The sequence below is a fragment of the Orcinus orca genome, chromosome 4, assembly GCF_937001465.1.
Source record: "Orcinus orca chromosome 4, mOrcOrc1.1, whole genome shotgun sequence".
NCBI lineage: Eukaryota > Metazoa > Chordata > Mammalia > Artiodactyla > Delphinidae > Orcinus > Orcinus orca.
Window position 1 is genome coordinate 46112315 of NC_064562.1, and position 27945 is coordinate 46140259.

General features: G+C 38.9%; 2 protein-coding genes across 11 annotated transcripts in view; one reads left to right on the plus strand and one right to left on the minus strand.

The window, feature by feature from the left end:
- Positions 1–27824, plus strand: PAQR3 (progestin and adipoQ receptor family member 3). Of its 7 annotated transcripts, none has more exons than XR_004477074.2 (7): positions 1–399; positions 3652–3814; positions 8168–8323; positions 11269–11466; positions 13576–13666; positions 19766–19886; positions 25665–27824. XR_004477074.2 is itself a non-coding variant. In XM_033406451.2 (7 exons), the coding sequence occupies exons 1-6, from the start codon at positions 215–217 to the stop codon at positions 17116–17118; spliced, it is 936 nt and encodes a 311-aa protein (XP_033262342.1). In that variant the 5' UTR covers positions 2–214; the 3' UTR covers positions 17119–17124; positions 25665–27824. The 7 variants fall into 7 exon arrangements, 6 of the variants coding, with proteins under 6 accessions (XP_033262344.1, XP_033262345.1, XP_033262342.1 ...); XM_033406451.2 differs by lacking the exon at positions 19766–19886 and adding an exon at positions 16976–17124 and having other exon boundaries at positions 2–399; XM_049709409.1 differs by lacking the exon at positions 25665–27824 and adding an exon at positions 16976–17124 and having other exon boundaries at positions 2–399.
- The window catches only part of BMP2K (BMP2 inducible kinase), a 125148-nt gene continuing 118482 nt past the window's right edge, over positions 21280–27945 (minus strand). For all 4 annotated transcript variants that reach the window (XM_004280166.4, XM_033406448.2, XM_049709358.1 and 1 more), the window contains one exon: positions 21280–27109. In XM_004280166.4, the coding sequence (XP_004280214.1) occupies positions 25692–27109 (1418 nt within the window). In that variant the 3' untranslated portion in view covers positions 21280–25691. The remainder of the gene's footprint in view (positions 27110–27945) is intronic.

Below are 27945 nucleotides of genomic sequence, written 5' to 3' on the forward strand. Positions count from 1 at the left end.
GACGTCAGGGAGGGCTGCGACGCCGCCGGGTCCGCCGGGGTGCTGACGGCGGTGGCCGCTCTGTGAGCGGAGCCCGGCCTGGGCAAAGGCAGGGCCGTAGGACCTCGCGCCACGTCCGGGCTCCGGGGCGGGGGCTGCGGGGGCGAAGCCCCCTCCCCGGGGAGGCGGGGCCTGGGCAAGCTCCCCGCTTGGGGAGCGGCGGCGGCCAGGAAGGATGCATCAGAAGCTGCTGAAGAGCGCACATTATATCGAGCTGGGCAGCTACCAGTACTGGCCCGTCCTGGTGCCCCGCGGCATCCGCCTCTACACCTACGAGCAGATCCCCGTGTCCCTCAAGGACAACCCGTACATCACCGACGGCTACCGGGCCTACCTGCCCTCCAGGCTGTGTATCAAAAGGTACAGTCTGGCCGCCTCCGCTGGGTGTGCCTGGGGGGCGCGCCGGCGGCCCCTCCTCCTCACCTACAGCCTTTTTGTCTGATCCGCCTGCTGCTTTCCCCGCGTTTCTCCGTGCCCATCATTTCCTAGCTGTCCCAACCTTTTCATCCCTTTCTGCTACCTCTCCTTTCTCGTTGTCTTTCCTTCTTCCGGCACCGGGCTATTTGATCCATGGACTAATGATAGTAACAATGGTCATAATCACTAACTCCTGTGGGGCTTTGCTCTTTACAAAGGAATTTTTACATCCTTTATACCATTTGGTGCTTATTGGGATACATGTTGGAATCGACCCCACTGACAATGACTGAGCCATACTTGCCCCTGTGTATACCAAAGCTTTGTTTATTTTTAAGGCAGCCCTATGGAAATTCAGATGTTTGGGGCCAGATAAGTGCCTGTATAATAGGAAACAAGTTCACAATGCCATACATTTAGAAATCCTGGTTTATTCATTCAGCAGATAGTATGGAACCCCTGCTAGGTGCCAGGCACCCTACCAGGTCCTGCAAAGAACAGCAGGTATGACCCTTGTTCTCTTGAAAATACTGAGGTCTAGCCTGGGTGACACACATTAAAGAGCTAGTTATACTATTACATAATAACCATTGTGAAAAAACGCTGTGTGGGAAAAGCACTATAGCAAAGAGAGCCTATAACAGGCACTGCCCTCCACTAGAGCACTATAGAAGTGTCTTTAAAAAAGGAATTCCGTCATCATTTAAACTCCTAAAATTGAGTCCCTTGAAAGCCTGGGTTTAAAAAAACAAAACTGAAAAATTAGTGTTCTAGTTCTTCGACTAGCTTTCTGTTAAAACTCCCTATATGTACTTAATTACAGGACCCCACTTTAAGAGAATTAAGATACCCATGTTGCTTAGCTCCAGGTCACTGTAGTGACAAACCCCACTGCTGGAATGTGAGCCATTGAATTGTTCAAGCAGCAACCACATGTTTGATTCTTGATCTTGTTTTTGGCATGGTCTTACCCCAGTTCCTTTGCCCTTGCCTTTAAATTGCTTCTCTGACTCAGGGTCACAAGGTGACATCACTGTCCATCCCTACTTGGCTTCGATGCATGGCCCACAGTACTTCACAATTTGAATCCTGAGTGCCATTTTCCTCCCCATTGACTCCTTTGCATAAGTTATTACACAAGAAATCAGAGCTGGGCCCTGCTGTGGATGTAGAGTTCCATAAGGATAGAGCAGGTAGTCAGTTGCCTTAAATAGTTTTATACCCACCTCTGCATTCTAATATTAGGGTCCAAATTTCATGGATTAAGGAGTGAAATATAGTGCTTTAGATCTTGGGCTGTTGAGTAAAAATGACTTGGGTGTGCAGATGTGCCACTTAATAGCTGTGGGACCTTGAACAAAAGTTGACCTCTCCCAGCCTTATTTTCCCCATTTGTAAAAGTGAGGGTAATTACAGTATGTGCCTCAGAAAGTAGTAAGGACGAAATGGGATTGTGTATGTAAAATGCTACACAGAGCCTGGTACATAATAAGCACTCAATAAATGGTGACTTGTTATCACCATGGTCATTGAATTTGAAGCCAAATAGATGATGATGATGATGAAGTTGATTGTTGATTTTGAAGCAGAACAGAGTATAGGTCTAACTTCTCATAGAATAAGAGTAGATCCCCTACAGGGGATATTCTGCTAAGTGCTCTTCCCACCAGCTTGGTCTTTTCCAGGTTCAGCTTTTGCCCTTTGTCTAGAGGGACGAGGACACATTTTGGATATAAGGAGAGGTTTTGTACGTCACAACTGTTCTGCCAATACTCTGTTAGTTGGAAGGAACATGTCAAGATTATGCCTCTCTGCTCAGTTAATCAGGTTATACTGGGTTTCACCAAATGAAAAGTTCTGAGGCAACAGGCAGAATGTGGTATTGGCTGTCAAACAGTCCTGGGGTTAGATGTGTCTCCTCACATCCCTGCATCTCTTCCCCCACTCCCCAGTATAAGTAGTTTTTATACTTGATTCTTATACAGTATAAAGCCTGAAATCCATGATACAGGATCCACTTTATCCTTGGTGATCATCTGATTGTGTGAGACCCTGCTATGTTTATGACATGGGAAAATATGAACCATGGTGACTGCTGCAAATTCAGTATTAGAGTTATACGTTAGTGCTTACCAATAAGGATTCTGAATCAGTGAAGGTCAAAGACTTTAGTTTAAACAAAAGATTAGATTTTGCAAGAGGATTTTAACCTTTAGTCATGACATCACCTTTTGATAATCTGATGAGTCTTATCCACAGCTGGAGAAACATTTCACAAAATTAAGGAAGGACCTGGAAGGGACTTGCAGCAGCATCTAATCCAGCTGCCTTGTTTTAGAGATGGAGAAATTGAAGCCAGAGACGTTAAGTGACTTGCTCATGATCCCAGAGCTAATTTGTTGCCCAGGGTGGGAGTGAAGGGACAGTGAGCCTCCTGACTCCTGGTCGGCGGGGAACACTCTGCACCGGCCTGCACTGCCAGGACTACTTAAACTCAAACCAGTTAGGGCGTATTGAAAGAGGGCAATTAGTACTGATAGTAAAAGTAACCTCTTGTCATTCCAAAAAAGGAATAAACTCATGCCACCTGGAAACTAGTTTGGTTTCAAAACAACCACAGCAAAGTTGTTGCAGAATGCCTGTCTTAAAGGACATTTCCAGTGGATCCATTTGCATTTATCCTGCTTCTCTCAAGTCCATTTAACTTTGCACTTGCATGTAATGAGTACTAAAAAGGTATTTTAAGTTCGTGCCTAACCTTATACTTAGCGGGTTTTCAGATACCTATTACTGAGTGTCAGAGTATGGTAGCTAGCACCCAGTTTTAATCTGCTCATTCATTTCTGTAGACATTTAGCATCTAATCTGAGCAAGACACTGTGCTTGGAACAGTAGTGTCATAAAGATGAATCATGCCAGCCGTCAGGGAGTTGATAAGCTGGAGGATGAGGTGGAATTTATACATAAATAGCTCTAATTGAGGAAGGAAATGGTAAGTATAATAGAGGTGAGCAAGAAAAAACTGTAAGATCCCAGGATTGATGGAGATGGTATATCAAATTTAGAAAGGTAAAGATGGGGTTAAGGGCTTAAAGTAGCACGTATTAGATAATCCCCAAAATTGTCCATAACCTATTAAATGCTGACAGTGAGCGAACAGATATGAATCTGAGCTGCACGTTTGGTTTTTTCCAGTTTGTTTATTTTATCTAATGAGACGGTAAACATCTGGAGTCATTTGCTGGGTTTCTTTCTCTTCTTCACACTGGGAATATATGACATGACATCTGTGTTACCTTCAGCAAGTGCATCCAGAGAAGACTTTGTAATTTGTTCTATTTGCCTTTTCTGCTTCCAGGTAAGTCATTTCACAAACACTATTATTGGTAAAGAGAACTTTAGTCAGACAAGCTTGGGCAGGTGACCTTACTTCACACCCACAACTTGCTTTAAAGAGCCCCCAAATAGCATATAGATTTTAGCTTATTCACTTTCATAATATAAGCATCCAGAGTATGTTTTTATGAGAGTGTATTTGGATGTTATTAGAGTATATTTGAAATCCAGTAAGTTTTAAAGATTGAGAAAATTTCTTTCTTTTCTCTTCCTTTTTTTAGAACTCTGCTTTAAGATTAATACAAAGATAGGAATCTCTGTACTGTGTTTGCCGACTGAAGTAGAACTCTGTTGTCTGCTTAAAACTTGTTTGGGAAGATTTCTCATCTTTTATATGTCTATGCCTTTTGTATTTGTTGTTTCCATACTGTCTTAGTTTTAATGTCTTGTTTTGTTGGTATTAATCTTTTCTCTCACTTTAATGTTAATTTCCTTTGGGCCTTTTGCACGTGCCTGATTTCAGATACTTTCAGTTTCTTCTCCTCTGTGGCCTCTTGTATGTGTTCCTCAGCACTTTAATTTTTCTTCCAGGATCTGTAACAAAGTGCCTTTAAAAGTTACGTTTAATAATTTTTCAAACAGGTAATTCTGAAAAAGAAAACTAACGTGAACCAAAATCCAGTTGATATTTTTTTAATTTAAAAAAAAAATGAAGAGAGTACAAAAAAATCATAAAAATGAAAAGAAAAAGCTATCATGCCTCTCCCTCCAAACGCAGGCCAGCACTCCCTGCAGTTAACTTGCTGCTACTCTGAGAGGGGAATCGATAAGTAAACTGCACAGGTGTTGCTTTCATTGTTTAATAGTCAGTTTCAGGCCTTCATCATTTGACTCAAAACTTCGGACTTACATGATCAAGAAACACACTGGGAACATCTCTCTCCCCCTTTTCTTCTAATTCTAGCTCCTAGAACCATATTTTAAATTTCTTTGAGGGAAAGAATACTCTGTATTTTTGTGTTCTTATTAGAAAATTATTTTTTCTTTAAGTGTTTTTTAAAGTATACTCTTTCTCAGGTTTAATTTTTGTCCTGACCGGAGCCTAAACAGCTCTTTAAAATCTACCCCAATTTTTAAAATGGAAATGAATCAGTTTCTCCATACTTAATTTTTAGATGTATGTTATAGACTAAGATGTGCTTAATATAAGAAAAATTGGTTTATACTCTACTGTTATACAGATATTATTTCCTTTGAGGATCCCACATGTTTTCCTCTACCCCAGGCTTGCCCTTTAGCCACCCAGCCACAGCTGATGTTATTTCAGGGAACACACATTCATTTTCATAATGGTTTAAGAAAGCAGTGCATTGCAAAACTGAGAAGACGAAATAATTAAAACAACTGCCAGTGAAGAAACACCCGAAGTGGTTAGAGTGACTTGGATTGTTTAGCAGGGCAGTAGAATCCTCTTGTCCTAACTGCTAGTGCACTGATCTTTCTGTTACACACAGTACAGCTTCTAAAGACAAATGAGCACATTTTCCCTACTTGCAGATACCATTTTTATTATTTTTATTTTTATGAAATTATAACTTGTTCACCCAATTTCCCCAAATTCTTAGAGTTAGCAGGCAGCATGGTAAACCATAAATATATGTATTAATATTGATTTACATTTAATTTTTTAAAGATATAACATTTTTACTCTTTTTACTTCTACCCTTTTTACGTGCTCAGTGCTTTCCTACCAACCAGATTTTTTTAATAGAGTACATTCTGAATAGTAGAATGTAATTTTAGGGGCTTTGAAGTCTTTCTATCTTAGAGAAGAATAGAATCTGAGAACACCTTTCCCTAGATTCAGTTCATTAACATTCAGTTCAAGAAATATCTTTCTAATACCTCTTATCTATATCCAGGCACTAAGCTAGGCATCGGGAATACAGTGCTGAACAAAACCAGCCTGTCATAAAGATCAAGTCACCCAGATAGGTGAGCAGAAGGGAGAGTGAGGCAGGGCAATGAAGCAGAAAAAAGAGTGCCTAAAGGCCCAGAAGCAAGAGACAGCTTAGCACTTTCTGGACCTGTAGGTGCTGGTGTTTGTGGTTAAACCCTAGGAAAATGGAGAAAGGTAAGGCTGGAGAGATAGGCAGGAGCCAGATCCCGAGGCATTTGGTTATCATGGCAAGGAGCTTAGATGTAGGATGTCATGCTGTAATTACCTGTCCACCTGGATGGAGTGAGATACTCCACAGAAGGAAACTTTCCAGAAAACGGAGACATACTCAATGTCAGATAATTTTTCAGTCAGTTTTTTAAGCAGCTCTAACAACATGTCCCTTTTAAAACAACATACTAAGTCTAGGTTAACTTTTCTAAAACTCAGATGTTCTCTATGAATACCGTATATTTTACTTTCCTCTTGATACTGTAGTTTTTCTCTTTCCACTTTTATTTACCTTTTCACAATGAAATTAGCTTTATTGTTGTTATTATTACTATAACATATACTCATGTAGAAATTCAAGCAAACACAAAAGTATTTGGAGGAAAGTAAAAGTCATTTGAAATTCCACTTCCACATTTGACATTTGGGTTCAGATTCCTCCAGACGTTTGTGTATCACAGCTGCTTCACACCTGCCTGCCTTCCTTTCCTATCTACCTCCTTCTGAGCTGTGGTCATCTCTGTGCTTGCTGTTTTGTGTCACTCAGCACTGTGATAATGAGATCTTTCCCTGTCAGTGAGAATATACACCTTCATGTTCTCTGAATTTACTGTGTTTTATCTCAGGGATAATCAGATAAAACAAATAACCAAGCTTCTTAGAGTTATGTTTAATTGGGTCAATAAACTCTGACTTGTAGTAGCCAAAGCCACAGACTGTTAAGGATTTTAGATAGTGGATGAAGAAATGAGATTGTGGCTAGGAACCTTGTTTTGAATATTGATACTGAGGCTATGGGGGCTTAGGTTGGTTTAATGGTCAGACTACAGAATAGCTAGATGACCATTTATCTGGCCCATTTTCCCTACCCCCACTGTCCCTGGCTTAGTGTAGGCTCTAGTCATTGCTTCCTAGGGCTACGCCTGTAACCTCTCATCTCAGCCTTTCTGTAAGGGTGCACTTAAAATTTTCAGAAGTATCCCACAGAGCCCATAATACTGAAGTTAAAACTCCTTGATGTATAGGCTCTGTCATAATCATATCATGAAGAAGGCCACATAGCATTCCTTAATGATGCTGTGTTTCTCAGTATGCTGCTTTTCCTATGGGCCCTCCAGTAAACCTGTGCACACCTTTATTTATGTCCTTGATGAATGCCAGGTCAACTTAAGGTGCAGGTCTGGTGGCAACCCTTCTATGAAATATGTAGCTCTTTTCTGCCCACCACTCCCACCCACAAGTACACACATGCACCCACAGACCTGGTACTCTCCCTCCTCTATTTTCTAACTGTGCTCTGCACCGACTTTTCCTATAGGACTTCCTATATCACCATTTGTTCACTTGTTTCTGAAAAATCTCTTTGAGAGTAGAGGTTTCATCTTTGTATCCCCACTGTATGACACGCAGTAGGTATTTAATGGCTAGAGGGAGTTCAGCTGTAGAAACCTTATCAATCTTCAGAGCAACTGATAGAATTACATTAGGTTTGCTCTCAATCTGATAACGTATAAAATCAGCATAAGTCATAATTATTTTTCCTTGAACGCAGCAAAGCTATGTTTAACTTAGAAGTAAACTCTATACAATGAAGTCTCATACAGACATAAAATGTCTTAAGTGAAAAAAACAAATAGCAGAACAGGCTGTATGATTCCGTTTGATTAAGAAGTATATATGGTGTTCTTGTGTGTGTGGACTTCTATATCATAGGTGTCTGATATGTTTATTGAAAATATCTGAAAGGACACAAAAAAGATGTTATCAGTGGCTCCCACTGGAGAATAGATTGACTGGGAGGGATTTATTTTTTTTTACGTCATACAATTCCATATTCTTTGGTTTATTTTTCTTTAAGGACATGTATTCTGTAGTAAGTAGTTTTTGAAAGGAAACTTATTCATAGATCAAAATAAGCCTCAGTAGATTTCCTTCTACTGCACTGTTCATTAAATTTTTTATGTTATAAAGTAGTTATCATTATAGATTTCTTTCTTTATGATTGTTGTCCCCATTTTACCCATGAGGAACTGAGGCTTAGGGAAATGACATATAGTCAGGCACAAAGCTAGGGTCCATGTCCAGGTCTCTTTGGCTGAAAAGCCTGAACTTGACCTGACCACTTCCAGGAACATCATGCATGAGTTGCTTTTGTTTTTTTGTTTGTTTGTTTCACTTTGCTAAGATTTGTTTTATTTTCCATAGGTCTGTATGCTTTGCTCTGTGGGCTATCATCTTTTTTCCTGCCATCGATCAGAAAAAACCTGTCGTAGATGGATGGCATTAGATTATGCAGGAATTTCTATTGGAATACTAGGCTGCTATGTCTCTGGCGTATTTTATGCATTTTATTGTAATAACGTAAGTAACTTAAAACATTTTACATTCTACGTTTCTTATATAGGTCTTGGGTGTTCTTGCCATGGTTCCCTTGAACTTCTGAATAAGCACATAGTTAACTAACTTATAGAAGAAACGAAAGTCTGGTGGAGGCATAATCTCCTTTTTCAAAAGGGCCCTGTGATTTCTAACATCTATTATCAGTTCCTATTCCCTTCACTAACCTGGAAAGGAATGGAAAATAATATATATATGTTGTTATTTTCTGAAACTTAACGTAAACATTAAATTATTAATGTTTCCCCACTAAACCCATATAGCTACATGGTTCCTCAGATGTTCATTATATATCTTTTATTTTTGTGTTTATAGAGTTGAAGGTAAAGTTAGCACTTGTTAAAATTATGACGTTAGCTGCTGCTTTCCATTTTCCCTTCTTATCCTTTACTCCTCTCTCAGTGAGAAAAAAACAAAAGATATATCTGCGAGTGTGTTGACCCATATTCTTATATAAGAAATATGTTTTCCTTTCCTTAGTCTTATGTTTGGAGGCAGGTCTAGAGACAGACCAGATGGGTTGTGAGTGACTTTAACAAACATGTGTCTATTGTGAGTTCTAGATCAACTCTTCTTTCTGACCCTAAAGTTACAAAAGTCAGTTTTGCCTTGTGCAAAGCAGCATTTGAAACACTGTGATCAAATTATACAGCAACTGATCTAAATATGTTGGCCAACCAAACTACCTCCTCTCCTCATGTCCCAGCCAAGAAGGCAAACTGAATCTTCCTGAGGGCTCAGTACATCTCAAGGCCTCCCATTCAGAAAGTCCCCATTGACCCTACTCTCTTTTCCTCCTGCTCTCCTACCATATGTTTTTTTTGTTTTCTGTTTATCCTTTTAGTTCCTTCCCTTTCAGAGCCAAGACTGAGCCGCTCTCCCAGGTGCAGTGTGCCTACTAGTCACAGGACTAGAGCCTGTCATGCCCGAGCCCTCCCCATGGAGCAGGTGGTCCAAGCCATATCCCCAGCCTTCACTTTCTAGGAGGATTGGCTGCAGCGCAGGGGTCCTCTGACTGTTGGGAATTCTTATGTAGGACCTTTGTTGCTACGCAATAATAGAAAACTGTCAACACTGCTGGAGTGTAAAACTAGCAAAGCGAAAAATCATAATTTGGTTTGAATGTAAGAACATTATTAATTGTAGCCACTTATACGTGAGCCATTTGCTTTTTAGGCCTGATTACGTTGGAACATAAGCTTAAAATTAAGTGTACATGCCATTTACCTTGTAAATTGATTTGGTTTTAATAGTAAACTATTCATATCTACTCATCTTTCACAACTTATTCATTTTGCACGAAACTGTTTGTATCTTTAAAAAAAAAAAGGCTTGTGAGTACAGTCATGTAATATTAGAATTGTTTTGCTTCTTATGTATTTCTCTGAAACCTGTTTTTTGTTTACCTCTTCCCAAATATATCCAATCATCAAAGAGACTAGTGGGACACTTTTTGTAAATCTCTTTTCAGAAGAGCTAGAAGTCCAAGGTAGATTAAAGAGAAAAAAAAGACTGTTAGAGCTAATACAGTCCATGATCATTTAAAAGGAAAAGTTTTCTTCCCTCTGGTATCTTATCATTTCCAAATATTCAGTTGCTATAGTGGCTCTTTACCTTTTAAGGAACACAGACTGCTTTGAGAATGAGATTGAAAACTATGGACCCTCCATCCCGGATAATGTGCGTTTGGGCACAGACTGACCAGTCATTTTGACGTGTGAATTTCAAGAAGTGTAATGGTCCCAGAGAAGTCCTTGGAGCCCAGGTTAAGAACTCTGTCCTAGGTGATGCTAACTTTTGAGCATCAAGAGCAGCTTTTCAACTGCTCATTTAGATACCTAAATATTCTATAAGTCCTTCAAACTTGATATATTTTCAAATGAACATTCTTTCATGCTTCCCCATTTTCTCCCCCCCCACACACACACACACTCTGGATCATCTTTGTTCATTTGCTTATTAGTACAAGCCATTTGCATGGCCTTTCATACTAGAAACAGTTGAGCCATCCTCTACTGCCCTCTCACACATCCAGTCAACCATTAAGACTAGTTTATTTCAAAGATGTCTCCTGAATCTGGTGCTAACATCTACCTTGTTCAACAAAAGTCCATGCTCCTATTTTCTCCTTGAATCAATTATTCTATAATAATATCGGCTAGCTGGCTTCCTGTCATCTCTATTTTTCACTGATGTCAGAGTTATTCTAATAAGTCGGTTGGAAAAACAACCATGTCATCTCATTCTTCAAGGACTCTGCTATTTCCTCAGTGCCCGCATGATAAAGTACAAATACTTAGCCTGACAGTACATCTGCCTTTCAGCCTCCCTTTGTAAAACTTCCTTGCTCTGTGTGCTGTTCCTTTTCCTTGAGAGCTCCCTCTTCTCATGAAAATCTTATGTATTCCTCAAGCCCCAGCTGAGATGTCATTTCCTCTGTGAAGCATTTTTTAGCTAATCCAGGTATCAATTGCTCCCTCTTCTGTAGTTCTACAACATTCTCTTCACAGCTCAGTTACAGTACTTATCATTAGATTATAATCATTTGTTTATATGTCTGCCCCTCTCATAGCCCATGAGCTCACCCACTGAGAGAGCCCCTGTCATAGTCATCTTTGTTTCCACAAGACTCAAATTGCCTCGGCCTATAATAGGTACTCAGGAGATGCTTTTGTGTGAATAAATGTGTTCTTCACCAGCTCACTTTGGGGTCTGGTTTATCATCCTAAGAAACCTAGCAGTCGTACGCAACATGCGTTGTTTTAAGGAAGGAAGGCAATCACGTTTGGAAATGAAAATACCAAATAAATAGAATTTGGAATGTATAATGTAGAAGCCCAAACTGAAAATTACTCTTTTCCTTCCCTTATTGTTAATAACAATTAAAATGTGATTTCCTTTCATTCTAGTACTGGCGTCAAGTGTACTTGATCACAGTGCTTGCTATGATCTTGGCGGTGTTCTTTGCTCAGATTCATCCCAATTACCTCACACAGCAGTGGCAGAGGCTCCGTTCTATCATCTTTTGTTCTGTTTCGGGATATGGAGTGATCCCTACTCTTCACTGGGTTTGGCTCAATGGAGGAATCGGTGCTCCTATTGTGCAGGTAGGTTGAGTGTGGTCAATATTTTTCCCTTTTTTTTTTTTTGTCCTTTCAATTTTATTCCTTTCAGTAGAGTAATGTAATCAGGCCAAGAAGGTGGACCTTTGTCATTTGAGGGCACATTTCTAATTGCATAATGATGCAATAATTTTTCACATCTATAGAAATAAATAAACATACCTTGTAGTGATAGAAGTCTAACTATTTTCTTCTGAGATGTATTTCTATGAGATGATGCATTCTTAATTCTCTTTCTGTTACCCATAGGTTGTAAATACCCAAGTCCTTACTGTAGAGGAGGACTCCCAGGTTTGTAGCTTTGTCATCTGAGGCAGGGATGATGCCAGTAGGAGCAGTTGATTTGTTTGTTTGTTTGTGGAGGAAAAGGAGTTGGGAAGGATTTCTTCTTGGACCTGAGTTTGAGGTTCCCGTGGGATGTAAAGGTGGAGATAGGGTCTGGATTTAGCTTGGAGTTCGAGACTAGTGATGGAGATTTGACAGTCATTACTGTCTTGGTAGCTAGAGCCATGGGAGCATATTCCACCCAGCAAGGAAAATATATTGAAAAATAAAAGACAGTTAGTTATTATGGGGGAACAGTTGGAGTACATTAGGAAGAACCTCAGTGAGAATTCCTCAGCATGCTTGAGAAGGGAATTAGAAGTAAGACTTAAGTTCTTAGAGATTTATATAAAAATGCCTTAAATGTGTGCTAGAGAGTAAACTTGAGAATTTTTAACATAACTAATTATGCCAAGAAATCTAGAAGAAATCGCATACACTTGTTGCAATGGGACCTTTGGAATATAGGGATTTAAATGCAGGTTTTATTCAAAGGAATTATATTTTTTTTTTTACAAGAGAGGGACTAAAAGTAGGCTTACGTACTGTTGGCAACAGCATGGTGGAAAGCATCTGCATATAAAACTAAAAAGAAAGGAAGTCTGTGGTGTAGTGAATTGAGTGATATGATCTGGCTGTCTTGCCAACTTGAGGATGACGGTGATGCTTTCTTTATAAGATTAGGAAATTGGGAGAAAGGTGAGATAGTAGTGACGAATAACTTCAGTGATTCCGATATCTGTGAAAACATTGTTTTTCTGACAGTTTCGATGCCCAGAAAATAGAATGGGGAAGTGCCACTCTAAATTTAATCCTAACCACAAATGAATGACTAATTACTGACATAGAAGTGAGTGAAATTTTGGGATGAGGGAAACACATCCTTTTATGCTTATCGTGACAAAGAAAGAGAACCAGACCCATTAAGCCAGTAGATTTTGAAGAAATTCAGAAAAGGGGAAAAAAAAAAAGGGAACAATCCTGTGTTCAGCAAAAAAAGATGGAAAGAGAGGCACATAACCAAAGATGAAAAGTTCCAAAGAGCTAATCGTGGGAGGCAGGGTGAAGCTGTGTTCTAGAATGTTTGCAAAATCTGCGGTTGATTAGTCTGAGGGTATAGGATTTAGGGGAGGGGGCCCATGATGATTCTCAAATATCTGTTAGAGGGAAGAGAAATAATTTGTCTTTATTTCATAAATGGCTTCTTGGTAAATTAGGTTTATAACCAGAATTAGGAACAGCATGTATAAATTAGAGCTGGCTGATTTTCTTAGAGCAAGGAAAAGCTTTCCAAGAGAGCTGTGAGATGGACTGCTTTGTAGAGTAGTATTCAAGAGAGCCATTTATCTGGGATGTGGAACAGATTTCATTGTTGGGCCAAGCCTCTTGGCTCTTTTCCAGCCACAAATCCCTGTTTAGTCTCTCCTTATTCAGCTGGCAACTCCATTCCCATATGTATTCCACCCTATGTTGTAGATGGAGTTGGACGCCCTTAGGACCTAAACTATGTTGAAGCTTTAGCTGCCCTGGTGCCCTGACCTTTAGGGTTGTCTCTGTGTTCCAGTCCTCTGGACTGCTTCCTGAAGTATTGAGAGCAAGCTTTTTCTCATTGGAGACTGTCTGCAAAAGCAATTCAGATTTAACACACTTAAATCCCACCTATGAATTCTACTCCTGTGTGTTGTCTAATTCTATGAATTAGATTTATAAGAAATTGAGAATTCAATCACAGTAGGCAAGATCTGTGAAAAAATATGCTTTGCTTTTTAGGACTTTGCACCCCGTGTAATTGTGATGTATGTGATTGCTCTTCTTGCTTTCCTATTCTACATTTCCAAAGTTCCAGAAAGGTATTTTCCAGGTACGTATCACTTGTATAATGGTTTTCTAACTTTATTCTAAATATGTAGTGGAGGTATATGTTTCAGAGCATCAAAACTTAGATTTTTTCCCCAATATTATTGATTATAGAACGGCTCTTCTCTTCTCAAATGTTATCTAAAACTTGAACTTTCTAATGGCTTTCACAAACTTTGTCTTTCACCGTCACAATATGAGTTGAGTCCAGTAGATAGGGTCACCACCATTTCACAATTACGAACTCCCAGCCACTGCTTTTTTGTGGAGCACTAGTTAGCAATTACCATTTACTTCTTTGTATACCAGCTTATGCTTAAAAATTAGTTTATCAATATACGTGCGAGATCCATAAAACAAACAAGAGGCAAAGGAAAATAACAGGATAATGAAAAGAAGCCAGGCTTAGGATTACTTCATAATGTATCTATCGTAAGTTTCTATAAAAGAAAGCCCATCAGTCTGGCTTTCAGCTTCCTGGCACCCAGTGGTAAGAGGAAATTAATCTAAGTTAAGGGTCTTCATGTCCCCAAGATACACACAATCCAGGAACTTAAGAGAAGGACAGATTTCCCTGCTTCTTCAGTCCAGAGGAAAACGTCTTCTGATAGAAAATAACTAAGAGGACACTGGGTAGAGTGAATAATGTTCTCCACAACATGTATTTGCTTGTTTAGGAGCTTCAGCTCTGGAGTCAGACTGCTTGGGTTCAAATCCCCCGTCAGCCACTTTCTAGCTGCATGAGCTAAATAAGTCACATAAGCTTTCTCAGCCCAGTTTTCTCTTCTGAAACATGAAGATAATATATTTCTCTCTTGGGGTCATTGTGCGGATTAGATGAGAAAGTGCACATGAAACATTTAGCACGGTTCCTCGAGAGTAGTGAGCACTCAGTAAATCTTAGCAATTGTTATTACGATGCCCCTCAACCCCAGTTTCATAAATGAAATATGTGGCTTAGGAAGGGACAGAATGATGCAAGTCCAGGTGACCTTTGGCTCAAGTCAAGAATAACAAGAGACATAAGGCAGTGGTCTTTCGGTTTGGGGGCTAGAAGTAGGGGAGCAGTTTAAATTCAAATTGCAAATTGTCTTCCCTTCTTCCTGGGTTAAGAACCTCTTCCACAGTGAATCAAAGATAGGATTGTGCAGCTCGTCATGTGTGTTGGGGAAGAAGAAAGGATGAGAAACCCCGAACTAGAGAATGAATAGACTGCAGAACCTCAGGCATTCCTCTCTGCACTTGACTTTTCTCCACTGAATTTTAAATAAGGACGGACTACAACGAAGAACCTGAATATAAACATTAGGATTTGGGAACATAACTAGGACATGTCCTTGAACTGAAGACCACCCATCTGCCAGGCAGGGTCAGAATTCTCCTCAGAAAAAACAGTTTTGGTAAAATACATTTTTGTATCACTTTATTAATAATTATTTTATTATTAATTTATTCATCATAGATGTAGAAAATTAACCAATGAAAGTTGTCTGCACTCTGTGATTATGACCATAGTGTTTTTAGGCCTTAAAATATTCAGATCAGAAGTTCCTACTTGGGGACTTCCCTGGTGGCGCGGTGGTTGAGAATCCGCCTGCCAATGCAGGGGACACAGGTTCGAGCCCTGGTCCAGGAAGATCCCACATGCCGCGGAGCAACTAAGCCCGTGCGCCACAACTACAGCTACTGAAGCCTGTGCGCCTAGAGCCTGTGCTCTGCAACAAGAGAAGCCACCGCAGTGAGAAGCTGGCGCACCACAGCGAAGAGTAGCCCCCGCTCACCGCAACTAGAGGAAGCCCGCGTGCAGCAACGAAGACCCAATGCAGCCAAAAATAAATAAATAAATTTATAAAAAAATTTTTTTTAAAGTTCCCAGTTGTCTAACGTAGGGCATCTATAAAAGGTCAAACGTTATGTAACTTAACTTTTCTCAAGATGAGCTTGACATAAAACATGCCCCATGTAGCTGAATGTGTGCAAGTACAGGTACATTTGAGCAGAGATACAGAGATCATAAAAAATGAAACATTCCTTGTCTGGCCAGTCCTCATTTATTACCTGGCTCTAAAGAGAAACATGTTGTAGTGGTGGTGAGATGGTGGGTAAATACTGTGAAATCAAAAAATTTAAACCTAAGAACTTACTTTCAGCTCAGGTTAATTTTTTTTTTAGTATATAAACATCACAGTGGTATTTAAGGGGTCAGGGATCCCCAAGATGTCCATGGACAGAATTCAGTGAATCTGTAATACTTGTATTACAAACTAATCAGTTTTATTTATAATCCTCAGTGTTTTATGCTTTTAAAAATGAGTCTGTGAGCTTCACTAGGCTGTCAAAGTGTTCCATGGCACCAAAAAGTGGCTAAGAACCTCCACAGAAAAGATCCTGTTGACTTATACTTTAAAATCTACTTACTATACTGATTATTATTCTTGGTAAGAGAAGACAGAGAAGGTTAGAGAATATTTATAGGGTTGGCCAAAAAGTTCGTTCGAGTTTTCCCATAAAATATTACGAAAAACCCGAACGAACCTTTTGGCCAACCCAGTACATTACATGACCATAGAAGCACCATGAGTAAGAAAAAATTATTTACATTTAAATGTCTATGGCTCTGTATTTTGTTATTTATTTTGTTGTTTTCCAAGATGCTTCCCACATGTTAGTTATTTAATCTCCTTGGAATTTAAACTTGTTTAACCACAAAGAGAAATGAAGTAATTTTCCTAAGTTGTATATGAACTAATCAGCCTTAGTTAATTAACTCATTACTAATTACGTTTTGCAAATTGTTCCATTAGTCTGATAGCACAAGATTCAGGTCTGAGCTTTCTCCTTACACACCTGCTTAAAATAAAAAGTGCTTCAAGTAGACTTATACCCAAACACAACCGTGTATCTGCTTCATACCTAATAAACTCCATGATTTGTAGCACTAATATCCTTTGCTTCCCTCATGTAATGTCTTTTCTTCCCCAGGTATATAAGTTGAGACATGGGGGACAAAAGGTCAAATTCCTAAAATTAACCACATCTTGATTTTGAAAAGACATTTGGAATAGTATTTCTAAAGTTCACCAGTATACTTAATGAATTTAAAACCTTACAGTCAGACTCAAATATGAATTAACATTTTTTTAGAAAACATTTCAGTCTGAATTAATCTCCAGTCGGTCTCCAGATACTCTGAGACTGCCAAAATCTTTTTGCTGCTCAGTCATATTTCCAGGGCCAGAGATGGAAATATATTTTTATTTTAATATCAAAATAATTACAGTCAATATTCTTTTCTCTCTACCTTCCCTTCCAGGACAACTAAACTACCTCGGATCAAGCCACCAAATATGGCATGTCCTTGCAGTAGTGATGTTATATTGGTGGCATCAGTCAACAGTATATGTCATGCAGTACAGACATAGCAAGCCTTGTCCTGACTATGTTTCACATTTGTGAATTCAGGTATGGCCACCTGGTGTATTCAGTTATTAAGCAATATATAACGGGGAGTTGTATACCCCACTATTTCTAAGATTCCCATTAGTTTTTCCTTTTCCCTCTAGTTTGATATATCATGAGTAATACTTTATAAAAATGGAAAAATATACTTGGGGATCTGTAAGAGTAACTGTTTTATGGGCCCTTAAGACTACGAATTTAATGCTTGTACAGAAAGTGAAAATTAGTTGGCATTCATAACAAACATCTGAATGACAATGAATGTGAAGCCAGTGTAGAAATAGTACTCCTTTTACTGAACACCAGCTTAACTTCCTTAGGAAGGGCTCACCTCCATTATAAAATGGAGTCCTCTTGTGTGATTCCTTTAATAGGAGATACTTAGACTAGATCATCAAGCTTAAGTGCCTAATCAAGGCAAGGTTTGCGATAGCCTGTCACAAGCTGATATTGACTTTGAGTAATCACTAGCCTGTCAATGGATGGTTTGTGAGAAACCGGCATTTAAGATAGTATTTCCTTCAGCTGTAGGTTCTCTTCTCCCTAGGAACATTGGATTTTTTAGTTTGCTAGAACAAAAACTTTAAACACCTTCTCCTTTAAGTTGAGAGAGGCGTTGAGAAAGGGAAAAGAACTTGCATCGTCATTTCCCATCAGGTAAAAGTCATGTTAAGAACCGATTACATGACCAGGCAACAAATTCTGTGGTCTAATAACCAAGTTATTAGCCATTTAAGCTTTTCAATTTCAAATATTATTTAATCCATATAATAATTGAGCTCTTGGCAGTAGACGGTAGATTTGGGGTTCCAAAATTCCTATAACAGAAGACTTTTCACTTCTCTTGAGTTTGCAGTCTTAAAGTTCCTGGTGATAGGGGTTCCCAGGTACATGGGTGCTACTTTCAAGGGCATAGAATCCAGATGGCCCAGTTCTTGACCCTGAAATGAACCTTAAGCCTTAGAACAAAGTCATGCAGATGCCCCAGTTGATGACATGATTATTCACCTGTGCTCTGGTCTGTCTCTGTTTATGCATGTGTTAGTATTGCACTGATAACTCACAGTATTGATATACACTATCTAATATTTGGGCCTGAAACTGCATTGTATATACTTAAAAAATAGATCTCGCTGCCCCATCATACAACATAGCACTCTTGTTCTCTGGTCTTTTCATATGCATAAGTTAAATCCCATAAAGCAGTGATTCATAAAAACATGTTGTTTATTGGAATATAAAATATTACCCAAGTTTCTTAATGGGTGGACATGAACTGCTTTAAATACTGGTGTATCTTCAGAACATTGGAATTTCTAAGTATCAGGAGGTATTGACTGATGGTGAAGCTTATTCCCAAAATGTCATTTATACATCTGATATTTGGAATGTTAAGTTAATGTGCCTCAGTTTATGCATCTGTAAAATTTTGTATTTCTTTTCAGTGTAGTGTTTTTGGAATATGAATTCCCCATTCTAGTATCTCAGCAAGGAGAATTCTCCCCCAGTAGGCTAAGGGCACACCACATTATACCCCTTATTATGATGGAACGCCACTTTGAAAATGGCCATTTTACCTCATAGGGCCAGAAATTTGATTCATATGTTAAGTGAAAGAAGATTTTGGTGAAATGATAATAGGATATATTTTCCCTAAAGCATCCCTTATTGGCTTACATGGTATTATTGCTTTTAAACAGATATTTTGTCATTTTGGTCAAACAGAATATACTGCGTAGTTATAATTAATATAAAAAAGAAGGAGAAGTCTAGTTATTTTAGGTCTGGTGCCATTTTTTTATTATAAAATCTTCTCAAAATAAAAACATATTGAACTTTAAATTTCATTTTCTTTTCATTTTTAGAAATAGTCTTATTTTTTGTTATAGTGTATGAATTATTTAATACTTGCCATCTGAATTAATCGATAAAAAGACCATACTTTAAGACTGTTCTTGAATTTGAAAAGCATACAGGTCTGACTGTAAAGGAGAACTAAATTATACCAAGTAAACATTTCATCTTTTTATGAAAATATTAAATATTGTAAGAAAGTTCTTTTTATCTTTACTATAATGTACTTATTAGGGAATGAATAAATGAATGTGGATTGCTGTCAACTATAAACACTTCTGTATATCAGCATTTATTGACCACCTACTGTGTGCACATCACTACTGGCAAAATTTTTAAGACGTTGTTAACATTAAAGAATATTTAAAAATTGCCTATGAATCTGAGCCTTGTAATAATGTATATTTATTTTTGTTTTGTAGATTTATTAAAATAAGATTAAAAGTACACTATTCAGCTACAGTACTAAAAAAGACAGGTTTTAATTTTACCAGTGTGTAAACTATAAAAGCTCTTTACCTACAGATTTACATTTTAAAATTATTCATGGCTGTTTTAAATTGTCTATAGTGATTTGTAAGGTTGTAGTTAATTCATCTAAGAGAATTATCTTTCTATATAAAACCACTTTCAAATAGCAAGATAGTGCTTGTCTTTCTTGTTACACTGAGTGCGGTTCATGAGCTGCATGGCAAAATATGTATTATGTAAATAAACTGGGTTTACTAAATATGTTAAGTGCTGCTTGTCATTCTTTATAATACATAACAGCTTCACAATCATATTTTAGAATCAGGAATGAAGCTTCAGGGAATGTGTGTCACATCTTAAAGGCATCCCGCCTGGACAGAGTAACCGATTTGAAGATTGTGATTGACTGGCATAAAGCTGTACAACTCTCCATTTGGCAGGTACCTACCTAGAGATATCCTTTGCCCTGCATTAAATATCAAGGGGCAAAGCCTGCATTTCTGGATTCCTGCTGAGCTGAGTAGGTCTGTATTCACTTGTAATCATCGTTCCGGGTTATTTTACCCCTGCCGAAGCGTGTGCAGTGAAGAATCAGCTCAGCTGTTAGGGGAGGGGCAGAAGTGTCTTTCTTTTACATGCATTTTCACAATAACTGTGTTTACACTGAAAAGAGCTACGGATGCTATTGGGTACTAACATCCCCTGAAATTCTGTACCGTAATTCCTTAGTAGGATAGCGGGAGAATGATCCAAAACTGAAACTACCTTTGAGAAAACATTTTTAGAACGGAGAGGTAGCAACAGTGGGGGTCTCTTATGAACAGTGAAACGGCCATCCTTAAGAGGACAGGAATGATAGCCACCAAGGTCTAGTCATGCTCCGCAAACCCGGGATCAAAAACACTGCAGAACACACGTGTAAATTCAGTACTGCCAACTATCTAAAGCAAAAGTGAACTATCATCTTTTTAAATGTGCAACAAATAAAACTTCAAAAGCTCATGCTTTCAACAGGAGAATATTATCTGCATCTTACATATGATGCTGGAGCTGGACTTCCTTAAAAAGGGATGTGCTTACGCAAAATAAACAGCTCTAACTGCAGCATATATTCTTCTCGAAAGAAGTTAACTATAACTGAATTTGAACAGTGGCACATCCCACACTGTTCTTTTTAGATAACCTTTATCATCCGATATTTTGCTCCTTTGTACCATTTATTAAAAAGAAACAAAGCCCTTATTTTTCCACATAACTTTAGGTAAATGTTACTACTTCCGAAAAAAAAAAAGTTCATTTCTAACAAACAAATAAGTTGAATCTTTCCACAAGCCACCAATCTAAAACTCCAGTTTGTGGAATAATTCATAAGATAATATTGCAATCTTGACGCCAAACTTCGTCCATCAATCCAATAAACAGTTTTCTCTTTAACATGCCAAAGCCTCTTTCCTGACATAATCAAGGACTACAGTATTTTATTTAAAACTAAATATTTTTAACAAGTTAAAATGTCACCAGTTTTTAAAGAAAGAGTTTAAAAAATAAATTATATGTAATGCAAAAACTATGCCAAACATTCAAAAGGTACTTCAAAGTCTTATGTTTTTGCCATACCTTCATCATTGTAAGTATCAGTAATTGTAATCCCTGAACAAGTTGTGTTATTGTTTTTTTAGTATAACTGCTAGGTCAAAATGTGTTTGCTTACTTAAATCCAAAACTGTGAGCCCCTTAGAAGAGAGATCTAATCTTACTCATTTTTCTATTCCATTAGCTGCTGCATAATAGGTGCTTAATGTCTGTGGTGTAAATGAAAGAACTGACTAGAAGTTTGCATCCAAAACTTTTAATAAGATGACAAATAATGAAAAACTCTGAAGTCACTGATTATAAAGAATATGCAATCCATTTGGGATTTATTGCATTTAAAGAAAGCAGATTATTAAAACAGTAGGTATGATAAATACAGTAAGAAAATAACTTTAAATTTCAAACAAAACGAAGTGAATGAGGGACAGGATTCAGTCAATAAGAATAAGCAATGTAAAGGCAATATAGTACTAAAATCAGTTAGTGCTTAATTAGATACAGGAAGAAAAAAAAAAAGCAACTGATTCTGTCTCATAACAGTTTTCCAGCTGTATGTGAGGACTGAAGTTAACTTACTTTAGAAAGTATGTTTTCAACAATTAGAAATATAATAAAGATGTAAATCAGGTTTATTAAAAGTTAAAGTTATTTGCTTAGTGGTACATAAAAGGCTTCAGAAAATTCAAGTTTAACAAAAAATGGAAGTGTAATCAAAGAAAGTGCACTTAAAGCTGTTTGCCAGCAATTAAAAAGTAGCTTACTATTACTATTCTGCTTACTATTAGATGACTTTTCAATCACAAAAAGAGCATAGGAATAAAAACAATTCTTTTTTAAAAGTAGTACAATAAATTTTTAAATAAAAATAACCCCAAATGATGGCCGTTTGCATTTTCATCTGTCTACCTTATTCTTTTAGTGGCTTTTGTAAACCCTCACCAGGAGTGAATGTTCCTTTAGTAATGATTGTGGTTGCAATTCCATTTAAAATTTAAAAATTCACATTAACTCCACAGTAGAGAGGTGTAACATGTACAAGCATGTGTGCGTCTATATATTTACCCTAATATATAAACACCACTGTGTATAAAAGTTTTCAAATAAACTATCATTATGTTATTCTCACAGTAGATCTGTCAGCTCAACATTGGACCTAAAATGATGCGTAATTTTGCTAAAAAAAAAAAAGAAAAAAAAAAAGGAAGAAAATGTTTACTGCACATTCTATATATATTAAAACAAATGTACCCAAACTCCTCAGAACTAGTGATACTAATACACGTGTACCTTCTAGCAATGCTGATATGAAGTACCACAACCTAAAATAAACCAAGCAGAGAGGCTGGATAGTAGGAAGACTACTCTGCCTGATGAACACCAGAGTAGAGGAGGGGCTCCACCTTAGTATTTCCCACCAGCAAGATGAGGACAGCAGTCTGTCACTGTCAAACAATAAACAGGGTAGGATCAAAAGCTGCTTCTATCTACAATTCCAAATAATGTCGTAACTGTGTCCACGTACACACACACACACACACACACACACACACACACACACACAGGGATGGGGCGCGTCAGTGGAAGAATCACACTTTCCCGATGTATACTTTTGAATAAACATTCTAGTCAGTTAAACCTCTCCTCCTCTGCCTAATATCTATACCAAGCAACTTTTGTGTCTTAGCAGATACATTCCTCAGTGCCATAAAAACTGATCTTTTTAACACTAACATTTTGCTGAAGTGATAATATTAAAATAAGCAAATGGTCCACTTTTAAAAAGATGATTCAAAATCAATAAGCATTATTAAAGCTGTTAGGACAGAAATAACTTTGGCCTCAGACTTTTGCTAGCTTCATAATATTTTACTTCCCTTAGTGATGTTCAAGTATTACAGGTTTAGAGTTATGACTACTTTACATGCTAAAGAAACACAGAAGACAACTGATTAATAGGAACATGATTTCTTTTCAACTTTCCTTCCTTAAGCAAGAATTGGACCATCCCACAATAGAGCCAAACTTTTACTGAGTGCTGTGTACCAAGTATGTGTTAAGCTCTTTCACACGTCTTGTGAGCTTTATTCTCATAATTCTCATAAGGGAATTACCTGGGCATCAGCTGTGTGGAGTGACTTACATCCTAACAGTAGTGGGAAAACATGATGGGAAATGGAAAGCAACCCTAATCCTGTACTCCTTGGGAAAATGCCTCTACTTCAACACAAAGGAATCTCCCCATTTCTCTCCCATTGGGTCCCCTATTAAGTCCTAAATGTCTCTTCTGAGCTATAATCTCAAGAGAAAAGTCACTGGGCTGTGATATAATAAACATAAGAAGGTAAATATTTTAAACAGTGTCAAAGTGTTTCCTTAGGATTTATCCAGCATTATAAGCCAAAGTGTCTATCAGTATCTAAATCATTTAAAATTATTCAGTGTATTGAAAAACAACTGTAAGCAAGGCCTTGGTATCAGACAGACTCTAGGTATTTCATGTTTACATCCCAAGGAAACCATACTAGTTCATCTCTACCCCTTCTAAATTAAGAAACTCATGAGGTCTAGCAGAGACCAAGGCTAAGGACTAAAATAGTCAAAGAAGCATACTGTGTATACATCAACCAACAGATTTCATTAAAAAGCAGATTCTGTTTGATACAAACCTACTGTAGTTCATGAATTTACTATGTGTAATCATCAACTCTTCACTTTTAAAAGAAAGTATCACTTGAATCTACTTTGTAAAGTTTTCAAGCACATCTACTTGAGCATTTGCATTAGCAGTATTAATCAACCTGAGAATCAGAAAAAAAAAAAAGGTGCAAACATAATATTTGCCTTTGGCACAAGGACAAGTAACTGGTGCACCTGGGCTCTAAAAGTACAGCTTTTAAGCAGTAATGAATGTCATGCTTGGTCTGCCTCTGCTTCACTCTGATTCACATACTGCTTCCCCCTTTGTCCACAAAAGTTGTATCTGATTTAAAACATAAAAAAGAGAGAAGCAATAAAAAAAAATAGATGGTTTAGTTACATATACTTTGCTTCTTCCCAAATTTAGAACTGTGAAAAAACAGGCAAATAGCTCAACCCAACTGGGGCACTATAATTAAGAGATTCTATTAAGATTACTCATAAAATACATTTTAATTGGGCTCAAAGAGAGTTAACTTAAAATAGAGCAATCGAGGAGAGTGAGTGCCAGTTGAAAAGAGTTTTCACCCTTTTTTTGTAAATAGCTTTAATGGTTCTAGAAACCTCTAAATGTTAATTTGATAGGGAAGGACAGTTAATTATAACTTAAAATAGTTGGAGACACAGGAAGCACACATACTCTATTCACATTAATTCATAGACGTGATTTCTATCTTATTAAACAACTTCTATAAAACCTCAAGTTTCTAATTAGGATTTGTGATGTTAAAAAAAAAAGGCAATTTGGTAGCTGGGTTCTTTTCACTAAAGACACAATCAGCTAACTAGCAGAGTGGAGATGCTAGCCCCTGGTCATCTGACACCTCACAGCCACTCTCAGATCTCGTGTTACTAGTGCAGAGGTATTTGCGGCAGGATGCGCAAGTCCTGCCGGTAAGGCTTTGTGGGTTTCGCTGTTCTGTGCACTTTATTAAAACTACTCCACCCTCCAGACCTAACTCAGAAATTGCTGCTCACGACTTGGGGAATAGTTGGCGAAGGTGGTAATTTAATAAAGCACATTATTAAATGCAACATGATTTTACATTGTAAACGTCTCAAAAACTCAGGGTTTTAGCTACATATTTTTCCCTAAAATAAAATTTCTATATGACCCTTGTCCTCATTCCCAGTTTTTCCAATAATCTGCTTTACTAGGGACATGATAAGTTTTGAGCAAGAAGCCATTCAACACCAGAACATAAAAGTGTTCCTGAAGTAGAGTGGTTTTTTCTTTGTATCATTTTTTTCTCTACATTTTTCCACCTGTCAGATATCTATCCTTAGTTTTTGTTCAAGGTGTCTACATAGATATTCCATATTAATGGCACTTGTTTTTTTTAAATGAAACAGTTTTAGGCACAACAGTCAGTGACCTCTGGCTCCGCTTTGTAGAGAAAGGTGTAAGGACTAAAATCTCTGCACTCTCCAGATAATAACTTTCTCATTCTTTACGAGAAGTGGATTTTTTTCCCCCAATGTGGAAATTAGAAGAGACCTTAAAAAAAAAAAAATCCACAAATGCAACTTGTGTATGTACAAACAACCTTAGTTTTAAATGCTGGATTCTGGAATGAGCCTCGGATACACACACAAAAGTGACATTCTGTTATAAAAATAAAGCTGCAGCTTTCCAGTCCCTTTTCAGGGACTACACGACTGGAAAGGGCCCACACACTTTCCCTGGATTTCTGTGCCTTCACATCTGCAGCTGAAACCCCAGGTTAGAGCTTACCATTTCACTCCCTTTGCTCCTGCGTGGAAGAGACGTGGAGTTGCTACCCTGTGCAGATACTTCCTTTTTCTATTTGGTTTATTTAAAAATCACCTATTCTGATTGACCTGTAAGAATGAATGATATAAAGAGCTATACAAATAAATTTTCTTTCAAATTCATAAAACTATTCATACTTTTTTCTTTGAAACAGGAGTTAATAACAAGAGTCAGAAGTTATCTACTGTTTAGAAGGAAACGGAGCAGCACCGAATGGGTCCAATTCGACTGGCTGGGCCTGTTGGGACTGATGTGAGGTGACGCTTTGCACCACGAGTTCTGTAAAGGGCACGGCACCAAAATCATCCATTTTCAACGCATCTGCCCCGGGGAACGACCCGTGGAGTGAATTCGGCCTGGGCCGCCCGGGCAGGACAGGGTTGTGGTCGGCACGGATGTCGCTCAGGCCCTGATGCGGGGGGTGCCACGGCAGGTCCGGAGGGTGGAACGGCTTGGCCCCAAAGGGGTCCAACAGACCCTCATCGGCTTGCAGGACGTGCCCTCTGTCCTTCCCGTCGGTCAGGGCAACGCTGATGTTCTCCTTGGAGTCCGAGATGGTCAGAAATTCATTGCTGCTCTGGGAGTCCCGGCGGCCCACCCTCTTGTGCCTGCGGGCCCTCTCTGGGGTGCGGTAGGCGGGTTTGGCCGGCTTTTTGGCACCGGTGGGCGTGCCGTGGTGCCGCTTCCCGTTACTCTTGGCCGCCTCCTGCTTCGTGCGCCTCTGGCGGGAGGACAGTTTCTGCAAGCTGCGCTGCTTGACTTTTTGCTGCTGACTGCCGGTTATCTCCTCAAAGGGCACCAGCCCAAAAAGGTCCTCGTTGCTGTCGCTTTTACTTGCTGATGTGGGCAAGGGCTGGAACGGAGTGGAGCCAAATATATCCACACACTGCGGACGAGCGGGGAGCGCAGGCGCGTCGGGCACGGGCACCTTCTTGCTGAAGGGCGCCTTGGTGAAGACATCGAACTCCTCGGGCTCCAGCCCCACGGCGGGAAGCCGGCTCTCGGGGGAGGGGTCCTTCTCCGGCTCCCCTTGGCGGGGCTGTTGAGCACGTGCAGCAAAGAAGGGGACGGCGCCAAAGACATCAAACTCCGGTCTGGGAGTCCCCGCCCCGACGTCCGAGGGTAACTGGGTGGGCGTGAGAACTGCTGCACTAGGATCCTGGATCGCTCCGCTGCCAGATGTGTCTCTGTAGACCGCGCTGGCGTCGCTATACTTGGCTTTGGCCTGCTCGTAATCCGAATCGGAGCTGTGTTTCTCTTCTTCTTCCTCATCTTCAGAATCCATAAGCAGAGGCCTGTGACCCAGATTTTCCGGCTCAGTATCGTCATCGTTAAAATCTCCTTGTTCTCCCTGAAGAACTTCTTCATCCTCTTGCTCTTCCTCTTCGCTGCTCTTAGGAGAAGGGGGATCTGATTCAAAATCACTCTCAGATTCATCGTTCCCCTTCTGCAGTTGACCGTGTACTGATGAATTCTCTGAGGTTTTCTTTCCAGTCCGGTGGTCTTTAGGTACTGGGCTTGCTTTTGTATTCTTGATAGGGTTTTCAGTGCTATTTTCTTGATTCATGGATGAATGTTCAACTTTCTTTTCAGGAGAACCTGCAAATTCAAAGAAAAATTATTATATCATTCCAATGCATTTCAAAAACCATTTGCAGTAAACATTATGTACTAACACAAAGCATTACAGATCACTCATGGCAGTTCCCTTAGAGGAAGATGTAACGGCAGTTCTTTATCATTAGGCTTGAGGGGGGCGGGGATGCACCTGGCCTCATAGTCGATGGTTAGGTCCTTCAGTGCAGACAGACTTACTTGTCTCTCTACCCTACACACCACCTACTCACCACAGGTGCTCACTGACAGCTAAGTCTTACTTACAGTACCCAGAATAGGACTCTGAATACAGTACACAAGCACATTTTCTTCTTCCACCTTCAAAATAAGATTATCCAGTCAGTTGCCCTGCTCAGACCCCATGTTTGCCCAACAGCCTTCTGCTTATATTTCAACTCTGTTATGAAGTTTTCCCACAGAGATCAGCAAGCATGAATAGCTTATCTGCTTAGTTATGTTTTGCTGTGTAATTTTTAAATTGGCATTCTGGTGTTTTTTTGTAAACAAGTATCTTATGAGTTGGGTTAACATGAGTGCATCCCCAGAGCCTGATCAAAACTAAGGACCAGCTACTGAACTGAGACGGTACCAAGGATAGCTGCCTTCCCTAGATGCCACATCTTCCGTAAACTGTCATACCTGTACTAGTAGACATGATATTAAAAGCATGCTATTTTAATAAAAATCTTAACTATCAGTATGTTCACTGTATGATAGGTAATAAAACTGTATCAAATACAGTGCTCTACAGTTTCACTGTATGATATACAGTAAAGATAAACAGTATGTTAGTTTACATGAAAACATACAGCCCTCCC